Raw genomic sequence first — 12,613 nt, forward strand, 5'->3', positions numbered from 1 at the left:
ATTGTGAGAAAACAAAAACTGTCCAGTGACGGACTTTTGAAAAATGTGCATCAGAATAATTTTCTGAACGCCCCTGTCGTTGTTGTTTTGTTGTTTTTGTTTGTCGTTGTCATCATTGTTGTGTGGTTGCTGTTGATGTTGTTGTTGATGTTGTTGTTGATGTTGTTGTGGTCAGGTCGGGAGTGGGAGATGAGGGTGCAGGAGTACGATGATGAAGATGAGGATGAGGAGCCCAGTCTGTGGACCAGGGTGCGGAGTCTCCTGCTGAGCCTCAGTCTGCAGCTGTATCACCGTATGATGAAGGTCAGGGAGCAGCTGCAGGAAGCCGTCACAACGCTGGGAGACGCTGCTGACAAGGTGACCTAAAGTGTCCTAAAGCCCCGCCCCCAGGGTCCACCTGCACAGGTGTTGTCACCTCTGGCATGTTGCTTGATTTGAAGTGTGGGCACACACAGCTGTTTCCTCTGACAGGAAACCAGGTGAACAGGTTGTTTTGTGACATCACTTCATTAAACACAGTCTACACCTGTGAAGTCAGTCCTGAGGGGGACGCTGGAGGACACATCATGGAGTCAAGGGTTCATCCTCTGGAGAGCAGGAACACAGAGACATGAGCTGGACAGACAAACAGCAGGACAACAGACGTCTTTTCACACTCTGTGTTTCACACTGTGTTCTTATGTGTTTAATGTGACTCGTCTCTGTGTCTCTGTCTCTGTGTCTCTGTCTTCAGACTCGTCTCTGTGTCTCTGTGTCTCTGTCTCTGTGTCTCTGTCTTCAGACTCGTCTCTGTGTCTCTGTGTCTCTGTGTCTCTGTGTCTCTGTGTCTCTGTCTCTGTGTCTCTGTGTCTCTGTCTCTCTGTCTCTCTGTGTCTCTGTCTCTGTGTCTCTGTCTCTGTCTTCAGACTCGTCTCTGTGTCTCTGTCTCTGTGTCTCTGTGTCTGTGTCTCTGTGTCTGTGTCTCTGTCTTCAGACTCGTCTCTGTGTCTCAGCTGTTGTAAGATTTGATCTTTAGTTTCTAAAAGAACAAACTGATAAAAATCTGCAGCAGAAACAAACACAGACGAGGAGACGTGAAGCAGCTGCTCCCAGAGGAGTGTGTGTGTGTGAGTGTGTGTGTGTGTGGGCTGACTACGTGACCAGACACATGTGTTTCTTCATGCTGGTCCATATACAACATCAGTCCTCCTCACATCAACAGTCCAGTAATTGATCAGTCGATCAACAGAAGATTAATGTTGATTGTTTGATTGATGAATCACTTTTCAACATTTCTGACACTTTATAGACACAATAGTTAATCAGTTATGAAAGTAATAGTTAGAATTAGATGTGGACCCCTGTGGTCCTGGTCCTGGTCCTGGTCCCGGTCCTGGTCCTGGTCCCGGTCCTGGTCCTGGTCCCGGTCCTGGTCCTGGTCCTGGTCCTGGTCCTGGTCCTGGTCCTGGTCCTGGTCCTGGTCCCACAACATTAAATTCAGATTCACATTCAGAATACTTTATAATCCCAGAAGGGCAATTAATTTCTACAATCTACCAGATCCATATAAAGAATAAATAGAGTAAATGAATAAGTGCATCAGCTGACAACAGCAATCAAACACCAACAACACCAACAACAACAACAACAACAACAACAACAACAACATGTCAGTGACAACACACAGATCAACAGGATGCTACAACAGAGAGGAGAGACTGGGATCTCACTGTGGCTCTGTGTCGTTCAGAGCATTGATCAGCCAGATACAGGAGGGATGTTTGTGAGCGATTGGTTTTCCTGAGGCCGTAACTGTCAGGGTGACTTGTTATTCTTTCTTCAGGGAACCGAATCCAGATCCAGAGGGAAGTCCTCCATGTTTGTAATTTTATTAAAACTGTTGCTGTAATTGTTTAGTTTGTAAAACATCAGAGGAGTTTAGATTCTTTCCTCAATGACCGATGGATGATCAATGACTGATCAGACCTGTTCACAGCTCCATTTAAAAGAAACATCCTCAGTTTATAGCGGCTGCTCTCACACAGATCAGAGTCTGGATCCAGCAGAGACCTGGATCTCCCGGCTGCAGGAAAACCAGCTCCATTAAAGATAAAGGATCAGTTTCCTGCCTGTGCCTACGTGCTGCACACAGCGTCTGAGCTGATGCACAGATAACTGTCAGCTGAGACTGACTCCGCCCCCTCCCCGCTCAGGGACTGCACCCATCCCCCTTCAAATCCAGCACCCAGAGCCTGGGAGCCACAGAGACTCAGACATGTGGAGGAGTCAAGGGTGAACCAGCACCTGGTAGAACACTATATCCCAGCATGCATTTCACATTAACCATCTGAGCCAGACTCATATTCATTCAAGTTCAGCTCAGGTGAGCCCACCTGTCCCCTGATGACCTGCAGTCTTCGTCTGTACTGAACTACCTGTGTGTGTGTGTGTGTGTGTGTGTGTGTGTGTGTTGGCATGGTTCTGGTACAGACCCCTCTCCATCACGTGCTGGTCTGGCTCTTTGTGGTCCCCGTGCTGTCCCTGGACCTGTGTTTGTTCGGGTCAGAGGTTTTGACCCGTGGACTCGGTCTGACCCAGAAACCTGATCAGACCCTGCAGATTTTCCCAGCTCAGACTGAGTCTGTGACCCAGAACTGATTCACTGAGTGAAACCAGCCGACAGAGACAGAGGCTCTCTGTTCTCTCGCTCCATTGGGTCAGGTTTGTTCCAGGACAGGGTCCAGACCCGGACCAGATCCAGAGACCCTCTGGATCTGGTCCGGGTCTGGACCCTGATGGTCACAGACGTTCTGCTGCAGGTTGTCCTGTCCTCCTGTCCTTGTGTTTATGTTGTGTTCTCTTTGTTCCACTGTGTTTATGTTCTCCAGTCTCCGTGTCCTCACGTGTCTCTCTGCTGCCAGCTCTGGGTTCTGGATCTGGTCCAGAGATTTTGGTCTGTTGTCTGGTGTGCTGGGAAACTGGAGGCTGCCAGCTGAGAACAGTGTGTTCACACATCAACCCTGACCTGGTGACGGGAAAAACCTCCTGTCGATCCTCAGGTCAAAGGTCAGCAGCCTCAGACTGAACCAGAGACTGAAGATTACAGTGTGAACAGTGAACTGGCTAACATGCTAACGGACATGCTAACGGACATGCTAACGGACATGCTAACAGACATGCTAATGGACATGCTAATGATAAAACAGTTAAAACACATAAGTGATAAACTCATGATCTCTGAACTAAAGCTTCAGTCTTCACTGTAGAAACAGAGTCCACCTTCTACAGCAGCCACTGAGATCTCAGTCCGGTTCTGTCTGGTTTTGTCTGGTTCAGTCCAGTTCTTCCTGGTTCTGTCCGGTTCTGTCCGGTTCGGTCTTGTTCTGTCTGGTTCTGTCCAGTTCGGTGCGGTTCAGTCCAGTTCTGTCCGGTTCAGTCCGGTTCTGTCTGGTTCAGTCTGTCTTCACTGAGACTAACCGGTTATTATCTGGATCTGTTAATGTTGGGTTTAATAATCAAGCTACGAGTGAGTTCAGTTCAGGTGTGAATCAGTGACATCATCAGTGACGTCACTGACCAAATACCTGGAAAAAAAAAACTCTGCAGAGACATGAATGTCCTCGTGTTGAAGTGAGACTGGAGCTGTGAAGTCACTTCTATAATCCAGGTGAGTCGGATCTCACCTGAGTCCTCAGAAATCCTCCAGCTAACTCTGGACCCGGTGTGTCTCCCTGCAGGTGGGTCTGGGCCGGGTCCTGGACGTGGTGGGGGAGCTGCTGCAGTACCTGCAGAGCCTCATGGTGGTGCTGGTGTACCGGACGGAGAACATCAGAGAGCTGGCCCTGAACGGGATCAAGAGTCAGGCCACCACGCTGGCAGAGCTGAGGCCGGTCCAGCAGGTCCGAGAGCTGCCGGTCCAGATCCAGCAGCTGCTCAGAGACCTGCAGGAACTGTCCAAGATCCTGCTGCAGCTGGTGATCAACGCCACGCCGCTCTACAACATGGTGAGTCCAGAGGGGAGGGGCCACCTGAGATCTACCTGAGAGTTTCATCAGCCCATGTTAATGATGAGAAAGTACGGCGTCTCTGAGACGCCAAAATACTCAGGGACAGGGTCTGGATCAGAGTCAGAATCAGGGTCTGGTCTCTGGTTTATAAATGTATGTGTGGATATATTTATTTTCTTTTGCATGTGATGTGAATCTGTAAATCTTCTTCTTCTCATCTCCAGTCCAGGACGTGTTTAGCCTAGCTTAGCATAAAGACTGGAAGCAGGGGGAAACTGTTAGCCTCCATCAACATCAGTGTTTTAAAGCTCTATTTACTTTTTTTGGAGGCAGCAGAACAAACTGGAAACAACATCTTATTAAAGCTTGAAGCTCAATTAATTACATATTTCTTTTTTTCAGTATCATAAATTAAACTTTGATTGTTCCTTGTTACTTCTGCAGCAGGTGGAGGGGTGAGAAGAATATGGATTATTATCTAGAGGCTGACAAACTAATGATTAATCAGTGGAGCAACAGATAATTCATCTATTTGAAAATCAAACAATCATTGTATTCATTTTTTTAAGTTTCATGTTTTGGACAAAATGTTTATTAATTTATAGACAAAATGATTGATTGAAAAATGATCAGTAGATTAATTGATTAATGAGATTGGGAACCGTCATGTGTCTGTATCGAACATTTTATTGTGAAAATGAAGCTGATTCACCAACATGATTTAAAATCAATAACTACAGAAGATCAACACGTCTCAATCAGTGTCTAATGACTGGAGTCATGTCTGAAAACGACGCCATGTTTGTAGTTCATATGGAAAGTCCTGGTCCTGATCCGGATCAGTCAACGACAGATAATGAGACGTGGAAATAAATGATTGATGAGACTTTATTGATCCACAGGAGGAGATCGGAAGTTTGAGGTTTAGAAACAAATGAAGATCTGAATGAGATCAAATCAAATATTCAAGAAAATACAGGCTTGATATTAAATTATATTTTATGTTAATGAGCTACAAACAGTGTTTACATTTCAGAGCAGCTGAACTAACGACGTGTGTGTGTGTGTGTGTGTGTGTGTGTGTGTGTGTGTGTGTGTGTGTGTGTGTGTGTGTCCATCAGCTGCAGCAGCCGTCTCATCAGGATGTGGAGGACTTCCTGAACCACGAGGACTTCATGTCCGATAGTTCGTCTCGGCGCAACTCGGCTAACAGCCTCTTCCTGAAGGCAATGGACGGTCGTCCTCGGCGCCGCCGGAGTCTGTATTCCCGCGCCACCCGAGGCACCGTGGGCCGCCAGAGCCCCGACCCCCCTAACTCGGCCCTGGAGGTGGAAAGCCTGTCCGTCCCTTTCGACGTCGGCGTCCACCGGCGGCCCTCGGCCACCGAGATGCTCCTGGCGCCGCTCAAACAGTTTGTGTCTCAGAGCCAGAAGGCCTTCGAGTACCTGAACCCCAACTCCACCGACGACACCGCCAACACCAACGCCAACGCCATGGCAACGGCCGACTGAGGCTCCACCCCGCCCTCGTCCACCACCTATCGCTGCTGCCGGTCCCGCCCACTGACCAATCACAGCCTCCCGTCTCCGCCCCCGATGATCAGCCGTTTCTGCCTGAGCTGGCGTTGGTCTGTGCGTTCACGTTCATCGACAGAGCCATCGGATCGTTAGTTTAGACAAACAATAAACAAACAAACAAACAATAAACAAACAGCAGTGAGTTCTAGTTAAAAAAACAACAGTTCTCTATGATACAGTCCAGCTTCATATTTATTTTCTTCACAATGCGTAAGTGTTAAATGTGAGTCGATATGATCATGTTGAATATATGAAGATATTGAACATTTACTTTAAAACAGGAGGAAACACAGAAAACATTGATTTTAACGACATGTTCTTTGAGCTGAATAATAAACCTGGTGTTATCTGACCTGTTGTTTGGCTCCTCAGAGCCACCGTACATGACGACAGTGACACAGCGGTGAAATGTGTAACAGCTGAGTTCACAGTGACGAGCTGGTTGTTGTTGAAGGAAACAGGTTTTAAAGGTGATATTAAAGGTTATAAATTAAGTAAAAGGTGACAGGTTGGACCTTTAATGTGTTATTGTGCTGAACGAAGAGAGACAGAGAGTCAGTGTTGACTGATGACATGAGACTGAACTGAATCAAACTGTTTAAACATGTTATTTAAATCAGACAAGTTTATTCTCATTATTTCACAGACAGAAGATCAAAGTGTTTGAATGTTGTGCAGCTGTCGACCTGCGACGTGTTCAATAAAGTTTCTTGGACTCACAGCTTCACCTCACTGTGTTTGTATCAGGATCAAAGGCAGACTCAGTTTCTCTTCAGTTTTTATTAGAAAAATCGTCTGTTTACAACGTGTTTACAAACTGATCGGCAGCGTCGTCTCTGAACGCCTCTTCGTCTGTTTCATCATCAGTGACATTCATTTCATTTTCACAGAAACAACAACATGTAAAAATTTACAAATCTGCATTTGAACTTCCCTCAGGTTCTTTAGCTCCAACTACCTCATAATGACATCGTTATATTCTAATCAATAACTATTCTGTCACTTCATCGGCCTGCTGCTTGATCAGGTCACATGATTTCCCTCAGGTCACCTGTGTCTGCAGAGTGAAGCCTTGAGGTGCTGTAGCGCCTCCTACAGGCTGCAGTGTGGGAGGGTTCATCCTCTGAGTAGCAGGAATGTGACACTTTGTCCACGAGCTGCTGATGCGTTGATGTCTGTCAGGTTTAATCTTCACCAACATTATTCACCATGTTATAAACCAGAGACCTGAAAACAGTGACCTGATGGTGGCGCTACAGGAAAAGTTATGACAGTTCATCCTCAGGGGAAAATGAACGTCTGAGTTCATCTGATGGTTGTTGAGACATTTCAGCAAAATCCACAGATGTGACCCTGAGGGTGGCGCTAGAGGAAAGTCAGAGGTTCACCAGAGTCAGAGGGATCCATCCTCTGGGGATCATGAACATCAGTCCGTCTGAGGGTTGTTGAGATGTTTCAGTATGAACTCCTCCGTCCAATCAGCAGTTAGCTCAGTCTTTCCCTCTGTCCAATCAGCAGCCGCCTCTCGTCTCTGAATCATTTCTACAACTTTTCTTTCACCAACTTTCCCTCCACACTTTCAAATGAAGACGCTCCTCTCAACATGCCTCTGACCACCTCGTCCCTGACCTTTGACCTTTGACCTTTCTGCTGAGGCGGACGCTCCGGTATCTGCTCACGTCAGACTCGGTAAAGAACGTTCACGTGTTGAACCTTCCTCCTCTACTCGGCTCGTTTCTTTCCGAACACGCTGCGGACGATCCCTCGGACTCCGGCGTTGGTCTTCCTCAGGGCCCGGGTCTCTCTGACCAGGTCGACCAGCCGGTGGAAGACCAGCAGGGCGCCGTGGTACGTCTCGGCCGCCGACACCTCGAAGAAGCCGCAGCGCTGCGACAGAGCGAGCAGCCGGCCCTCCTCGCTGGAGACGCTCCGGTACCGCTGCAGGTCCCGCTTGTTCCCCACGATCAGGACCGGGACGGACGACGGCTTCCTGCCGCCGCGGATCTGCTGCAGCTGCTGCCGGACCACGTCGAAGCTGCCGCGGTCGCAGATGCTGTAGACCAGGATCATCCCGTCGGCCCACTGCAGCTGCTTCTCCCCGGCCTGAGGAGCAGGAAGCAGGTTGAGTCTGACTGCAGCTGCTCTGTCATTTAAACTGACTGTTCAGGTGAAGCAGAGAAACTGATGTCTCTACATTTAAACACTGAGGGGGGAGTTTCAAAATAAGAGTCTAAATGATTAATTATTATAGTCGGTCCGAGGTCATAGGTCAGAGGTGATGATTTCAGACAGAACAGCATCTTCCAACATTTAAAACTAAACATTAAAACGACACAAAATAATTTCACATTATTTTTTATTTTTATTCAAAACAATTTAAATAAAATAAAACGTTCATCCTACGGAGCTTTCAGCCACACCTCATGGCCTTCAACAGTGTATGGAGTTTTCCTCAGTTGTCATGGTGATGGATAAATATACATGAATGTGGAGCCTTACTGGTAATAACAGGTGGTTGTACCTGCTGTCATGTGACCTGAAATCCACGCAGCAACTGAACCATCTCCATGACAACTGAGCCTGCTGATGAAGGCCATGAGGTGTGGCTGAAGGGTCAAGAATGAACCTTAGATATAGTTTTTATAAACAGCAGCTGTGACAGCTTCCCTGTGTGTGTGTGTGTGTGTGTGTTTCCCACCTGTGTGAACTGAGAGTCCCAGATGTTAAAGCAGATGTTCTGACCGTCGATCCTGTCGACCCGGCTGTAAACCGACTCTACAACAGCAACAAAAAACAAACATGAGGTCAGAGGGTTTTTGACCGAGCATTAACCAGCCAATCACAGTGCACATACAGACACCTCTGACCAATCACAGAGCAGTATTCTCTCACCGATGTCTCCGTACTCTCCGATGAATCTCCTGGTCAGAAATCTGACAGTGAGAGCTGCAGGGAGAGAAAGTGATCATTAATACACAACGAGAACAACAACAACAACACAACAACAACAACAACAACAACATGTTGAAAGTGAAGCTGAATAAAATATTTTATCTCCAGTTTGAATCTCAGTGAACAACATTGATTGAATAATCATTGATCAATCTGCTGATTGTCTCTCTGAGAGGTCCTACACCTCAGGTTGAGAACCACTAAAGAAACCAGCAGATGTTCACATCTGGAACCACAGAGGTTTTGTTTAAAAAGGTAATTTTAAAAAATCAATTATATCTGATTAATTAAATCTAAAAAAGATCCAGCAGCTCTGATAAAAAACTAAAACACAGAAACTAAATGAAGATGAATCAAAATCTAAACTGAAGATTAAACAAAGAAAACAGATGAATTTAAACCTGATAATATTTATCGTTTGTATTTACATTTACAGAGACTGAAAACTACAGGAACACGACAAGAACATGTCTAAAAATAAATCTGATCATTTACAATAGAACAAGAACAAGAATATCACAACAACTGAACCTTCAGACAGAAACTAGAAGACTTTACATATTTATACTTATACATATTTATATATTTTAATTAAATACTGTTTAATTTTAAATGAATTAATATGAAATATGGTGTAAAGTGGCATCTGATGGACATTTCCCGCTCCCTCAGGAAACCTGTCAGATTTGAAGATCTCGTACCAGACTTGCCGACGTTGTGAGCCCCCAGCAGCAGGATGTTGGCCTCCACTCTCTGCTGGTTTCCCTCCATCACCTCCACCCTGCTGTTCAGCTCCACCACCATCAGGACTGAGGACTGGTCTGCAAACACTGGACTGTGAGCTTCTGCAGGGTCTGCACGTCCTGGTTCAGGTTCTGGGCTTTATATAGACTGTGTGGGCGGGGTCTCAGAGCTGTCAGACACACCCCTCAGTCTGTGGTTGGTCAGTTTTTCTCTTCTGTCTGATTGGTGGATGTCGAGTCGACAGTGGTGATGATCAGAGCTGGACTGAGTTCACAGAGTGTGAGGGTCCAGGTTAGAAACAGGTCCAGTTTAGAGTCAGGTTTAAGTTTGGGTTACCAGTTGATCCAGAACTCTGCTGCTGGGCTTCGCACTGGTCCTGGTCTCAGGCCTTTGATGATGATGATGATGATGATGATGATGATGATGATCCTCCTGAGGTCTGTGTGATCACGGCAGCATTGACGTGCTGCCCCCTGCTGGCTGTGAGGAGCAGGTTCAGTTCAGTTTGTTTTACTGATACTTGTTTTATCAGGAGCAACGACAAATAAACCTTAATTCACTTTCATTTATTTACACTCTGAACATCTGATTAATCAACCAATCAAAATAGTTAATCAATAATGACTGAGGTGGTTTGTGTGAGAACATGTCTGTACTCTTCTTCATGTTTTATAAATATTTAACGTGCAGTTTGTGTCTCACAGTCAGAAAAATTATTCATGATCAAAACAGCTGCTGTTTAATTTTTTGTTGATCGACTTGTTGGAGGTCAAAGGTCAGCTGGTCTAAATTCATACGTTGCACAAATCAGTTTAGTTCTTGACTACTTTAAATCGAACTATGGTACAATGAATTCTGGGTAAATTAAGACTTTCAAAATAATAAAAATGGCCGACTGAGCAACCGCTGACCTCCGTTCACTCCATGGATGTATTATAATAATATATATATTATATATGGGGATGTAAGGGGGATATAAGGGGATGTCGGCAGGGTTGCCCTGTATCCCCGCTCTTATTTGCCATCTTTATAGAGCCCTTGAGTCAGTGGATAAGGCACAATGATAAGATAAAGGGGATCATGGTGTCGCAAGACGAACACAAAATTGCCCTGTTCGCAGATGACATTTTGATATACTTGGGGCGCCCATCCTCCTCCCTTCCAGAATTGCTCACAACCCTGAGGGAATATGGTTTATTATCAGGTTATAAACTAAACACCCACAAATCTCAAATTTTGACATTTAATTATTCACCTAACCAACCCATCAGAGAGGAATTTAAAGTCAATTGGGAATCAAAGTCAATTAAATATCTAGGTGTGAATATTCCAAAACACCTGAACATGATTATATCAGAGAACTGTGACCCACTATTTTCCAAAATCAAATCCGATCTGACCAGGTGGAATCTTGTCCCTTTTTTAGGATTAGGACAGAGGGTGGAGGCAATAAAAATTAACTTGTTACCCAGGTTACTATATTTGTTCCAAAACATACCAGCTGAACTTCCAAAGGGGAAATTTCGGGAATTAGACAAATTAATATCACGTTTCATTTGGCAGGGGAAGAGGCCAAGAATTCGCTACAAGACTCTACAATTAACAAAAGACAAAGGAGGCCTTGCTCTCCAGAATATTAAAAATTATCACCAAGCGGTGCAGATAAAAATTCTGGTTAACATTTGCAACCCTTCCTATAAAGCGAAGTGGAAAGACATAGTATGTCAGATATCTAGTGATATTCCATTACAAGCAATTATAGGGGATAGTGGGTTGATTACTTGTCTAAAAGACACAAACCCATGGATTAAAATGTCAATGAGGATTTGGCATAAAGTAATCAATGAAAACAAGGGTAAAGAACCATACTGGATGATAAGATGATAGGATATGACACAGATTTCTTACCAAACAGGATGGATGTAAGATTTAAACAGTGGGCTGATAAAGGGTTAATAAAACATATTGACCTCTATGAAAGGGGCAAACTGCAACAAGTCAGACATTACCTAGAGAAAATAATGGAAAAGGAAGAATTATAACAAACTAATTTGGGACTAGTGAAGATATTTCTTCTCAGCTACAGGTCAGACCCTGGATGTGGAAACATATCAAAGATATATAAGGTGTTGCAAGAACTAGAAGGAGGAGAAACTGCATATATAAAGGAGAAATGGGAGAAAGAGAGTAACATCACGATGCAGATGGAAACATGGGGGTACATCCTCTCCGTCTTGGAGAGAATTTGGGTGGAAAAACGTAGTTATGTTTTTTATTGTTCCAGCACAAAGGACTTCTCTGGGAGGAAGTAAATCTTTCTGGAGATCCTGTGGTGAGAGTAAGGCAACACATCTTCATGTGTTTTGGGACTGCCCGGTCATTTCAAAATATTGGGAAGAAATCAAATTGAACATAGAGAAAATCATGAAAATAGTGATCCCATCAGGGTTTGAGACCGGACACTGTTAAGGGACCTGAAAACAAATACATGTAAAATATTTTACTATTAGCAAGTACAAAAGCAATCACAAGGAAATGGTTGGCAAAAGACTCTCCTACAGTCGAAGATTGGATCAAAGTGGTTAAGGATATTTTCATAATGGAGAAGCTAAAATTCATTCTGAAGCTGGAACAAGATAAGTTTGAAATTAACTGGAAAGTCTGAACCAATCATCTAGCAACTGATCGGCAAGATGCTGGTTAAAGTGATAACCCCTCCCCCCTGGTTTTTGACTCCACTCATCTGGTTCTCATCAGTGTTATACATGTATGCAACAAGCTATCTTTATTTTATTTACTATTTTTATTACTATTTTTATTAGACTTACTGTTGCTTTTGTCATCGCTGTTATCACCCCACAATAAGGTAATGTTCACAGGAGAAACCATGGACTAAGGAAGATGAACATGGGGCACATAAGCTCGTTATTATTACGGTTATTAATGTTATTTTGTAATTATCATTTCTCATTTTCCAGATACATACGTTACCTATAAATGCAGGTAGTATCAGTACCTGTTCAGGAGTGCTGTGATAGAGAGTATAGGTGCTTTTGTAATGAAGGAATTTTGATTCTGTTTGTTTTTTTCCTTCCTTATCTTTTTAACCTATTTTCTTTCCATATATGCTTTGATGATAAGACTTGACGAGATGTACATGTATGACCTGTTTTTTTTTCTCTTCAAATAAAAAATGTAATAACTAAAAGTTACAGGAAGTTTTACTTTGGAAATTCAGCGAACAGTGAAACAATAAGAAGAAAAACCTGATTTGGGAAAAAATTGCAGCGACAGTAAACAGTCAATCCCACCATTGACTGAAGCATCAAATATGTTCAAAAAAAGATATAAAAT

The 12,613-nt window shown here is 44.2% G+C and overlaps 2 protein-coding genes across 2 annotated transcripts in view; one reads left to right on the forward strand and one right to left on the reverse strand.

Annotated features, from left to right (window-relative positions):
- Positions 1 to 6,284, forward strand: part of plin6 (perilipin 6) — an 11,142-nt gene extending 4,858 nt beyond the window's left edge. Inside the window, exons 4-6 of the mRNA XM_023396497.1 lie at positions 176 to 357; positions 3,717 to 3,983; positions 5,108 to 6,284. Coding sequence (XP_023252265.1) covers positions 176 to 357; positions 3,717 to 3,983; positions 5,108 to 5,497 — 839 coding nt within the window. The 3' untranslated portion in view covers positions 5,498 to 6,284. The remainder of the gene's footprint in view (positions 1 to 175; positions 358 to 3,716; positions 3,984 to 5,107) is intronic.
- A 40-nt stretch (positions 6,285 to 6,324) lies between these two features.
- On the reverse strand, positions 6,325 to 9,379 carry LOC111646948 (ras-like protein family member 11B). Its single transcript, XM_023396549.2, has 4 exons — positions 9,217 to 9,379; positions 8,456 to 8,509; positions 8,262 to 8,338; positions 6,325 to 7,666 (listed from the first exon to the last, which is right to left on the reverse strand). Exons 1-4 carry the CDS (start codon positions 9,317 to 9,319, stop codon positions 7,286 to 7,288), a joined length of 615 nt encoding a protein of 204 aa, XP_023252317.1. The 5' UTR covers positions 9,320 to 9,379; the 3' UTR covers positions 6,325 to 7,285.
- Positions 9,380 to 12,613: the final 3,234 nt, after the last annotated feature.

Source organism: Seriola lalandi, unplaced genomic scaffold (assembly GCF_002814215.2).
Source record: "Seriola lalandi dorsalis isolate HSWRI2012SDOR001 ecotype SW California unplaced genomic scaffold, Sedor1 jcf7180002054978, whole genome shotgun sequence".
NCBI lineage: Eukaryota > Metazoa > Chordata > Actinopteri > Carangiformes > Carangidae > Seriola > Seriola lalandi.

What these genes read in the sequence shown, in the direction of transcription:
- LOC111646948 (XM_023396549.2), bottom strand. Translation starts at nt 9,319, where the DNA reads ATGGTGGTGGAGCTGAACAGCAGGGTGGAGGTGATGGAGGGAAACCAG. An exon ending in CGGAGAGTACGGAGACATCG is followed by an intron (nt 8,339 to 8,455) that starts GTGAGAGAATAC and finishes TTGCTGTTGTAG; the next exon opens with AGTCGGTTTACAGCCGGGTC. An exon ending in GGGACTCTCAGTTCACACAG is followed by an intron (nt 7,667 to 8,261) that starts GTGGGAAACACA and finishes CCTGCTCCTCAG; the next exon opens with GCCGGGGAGAAGCAGCTGCA.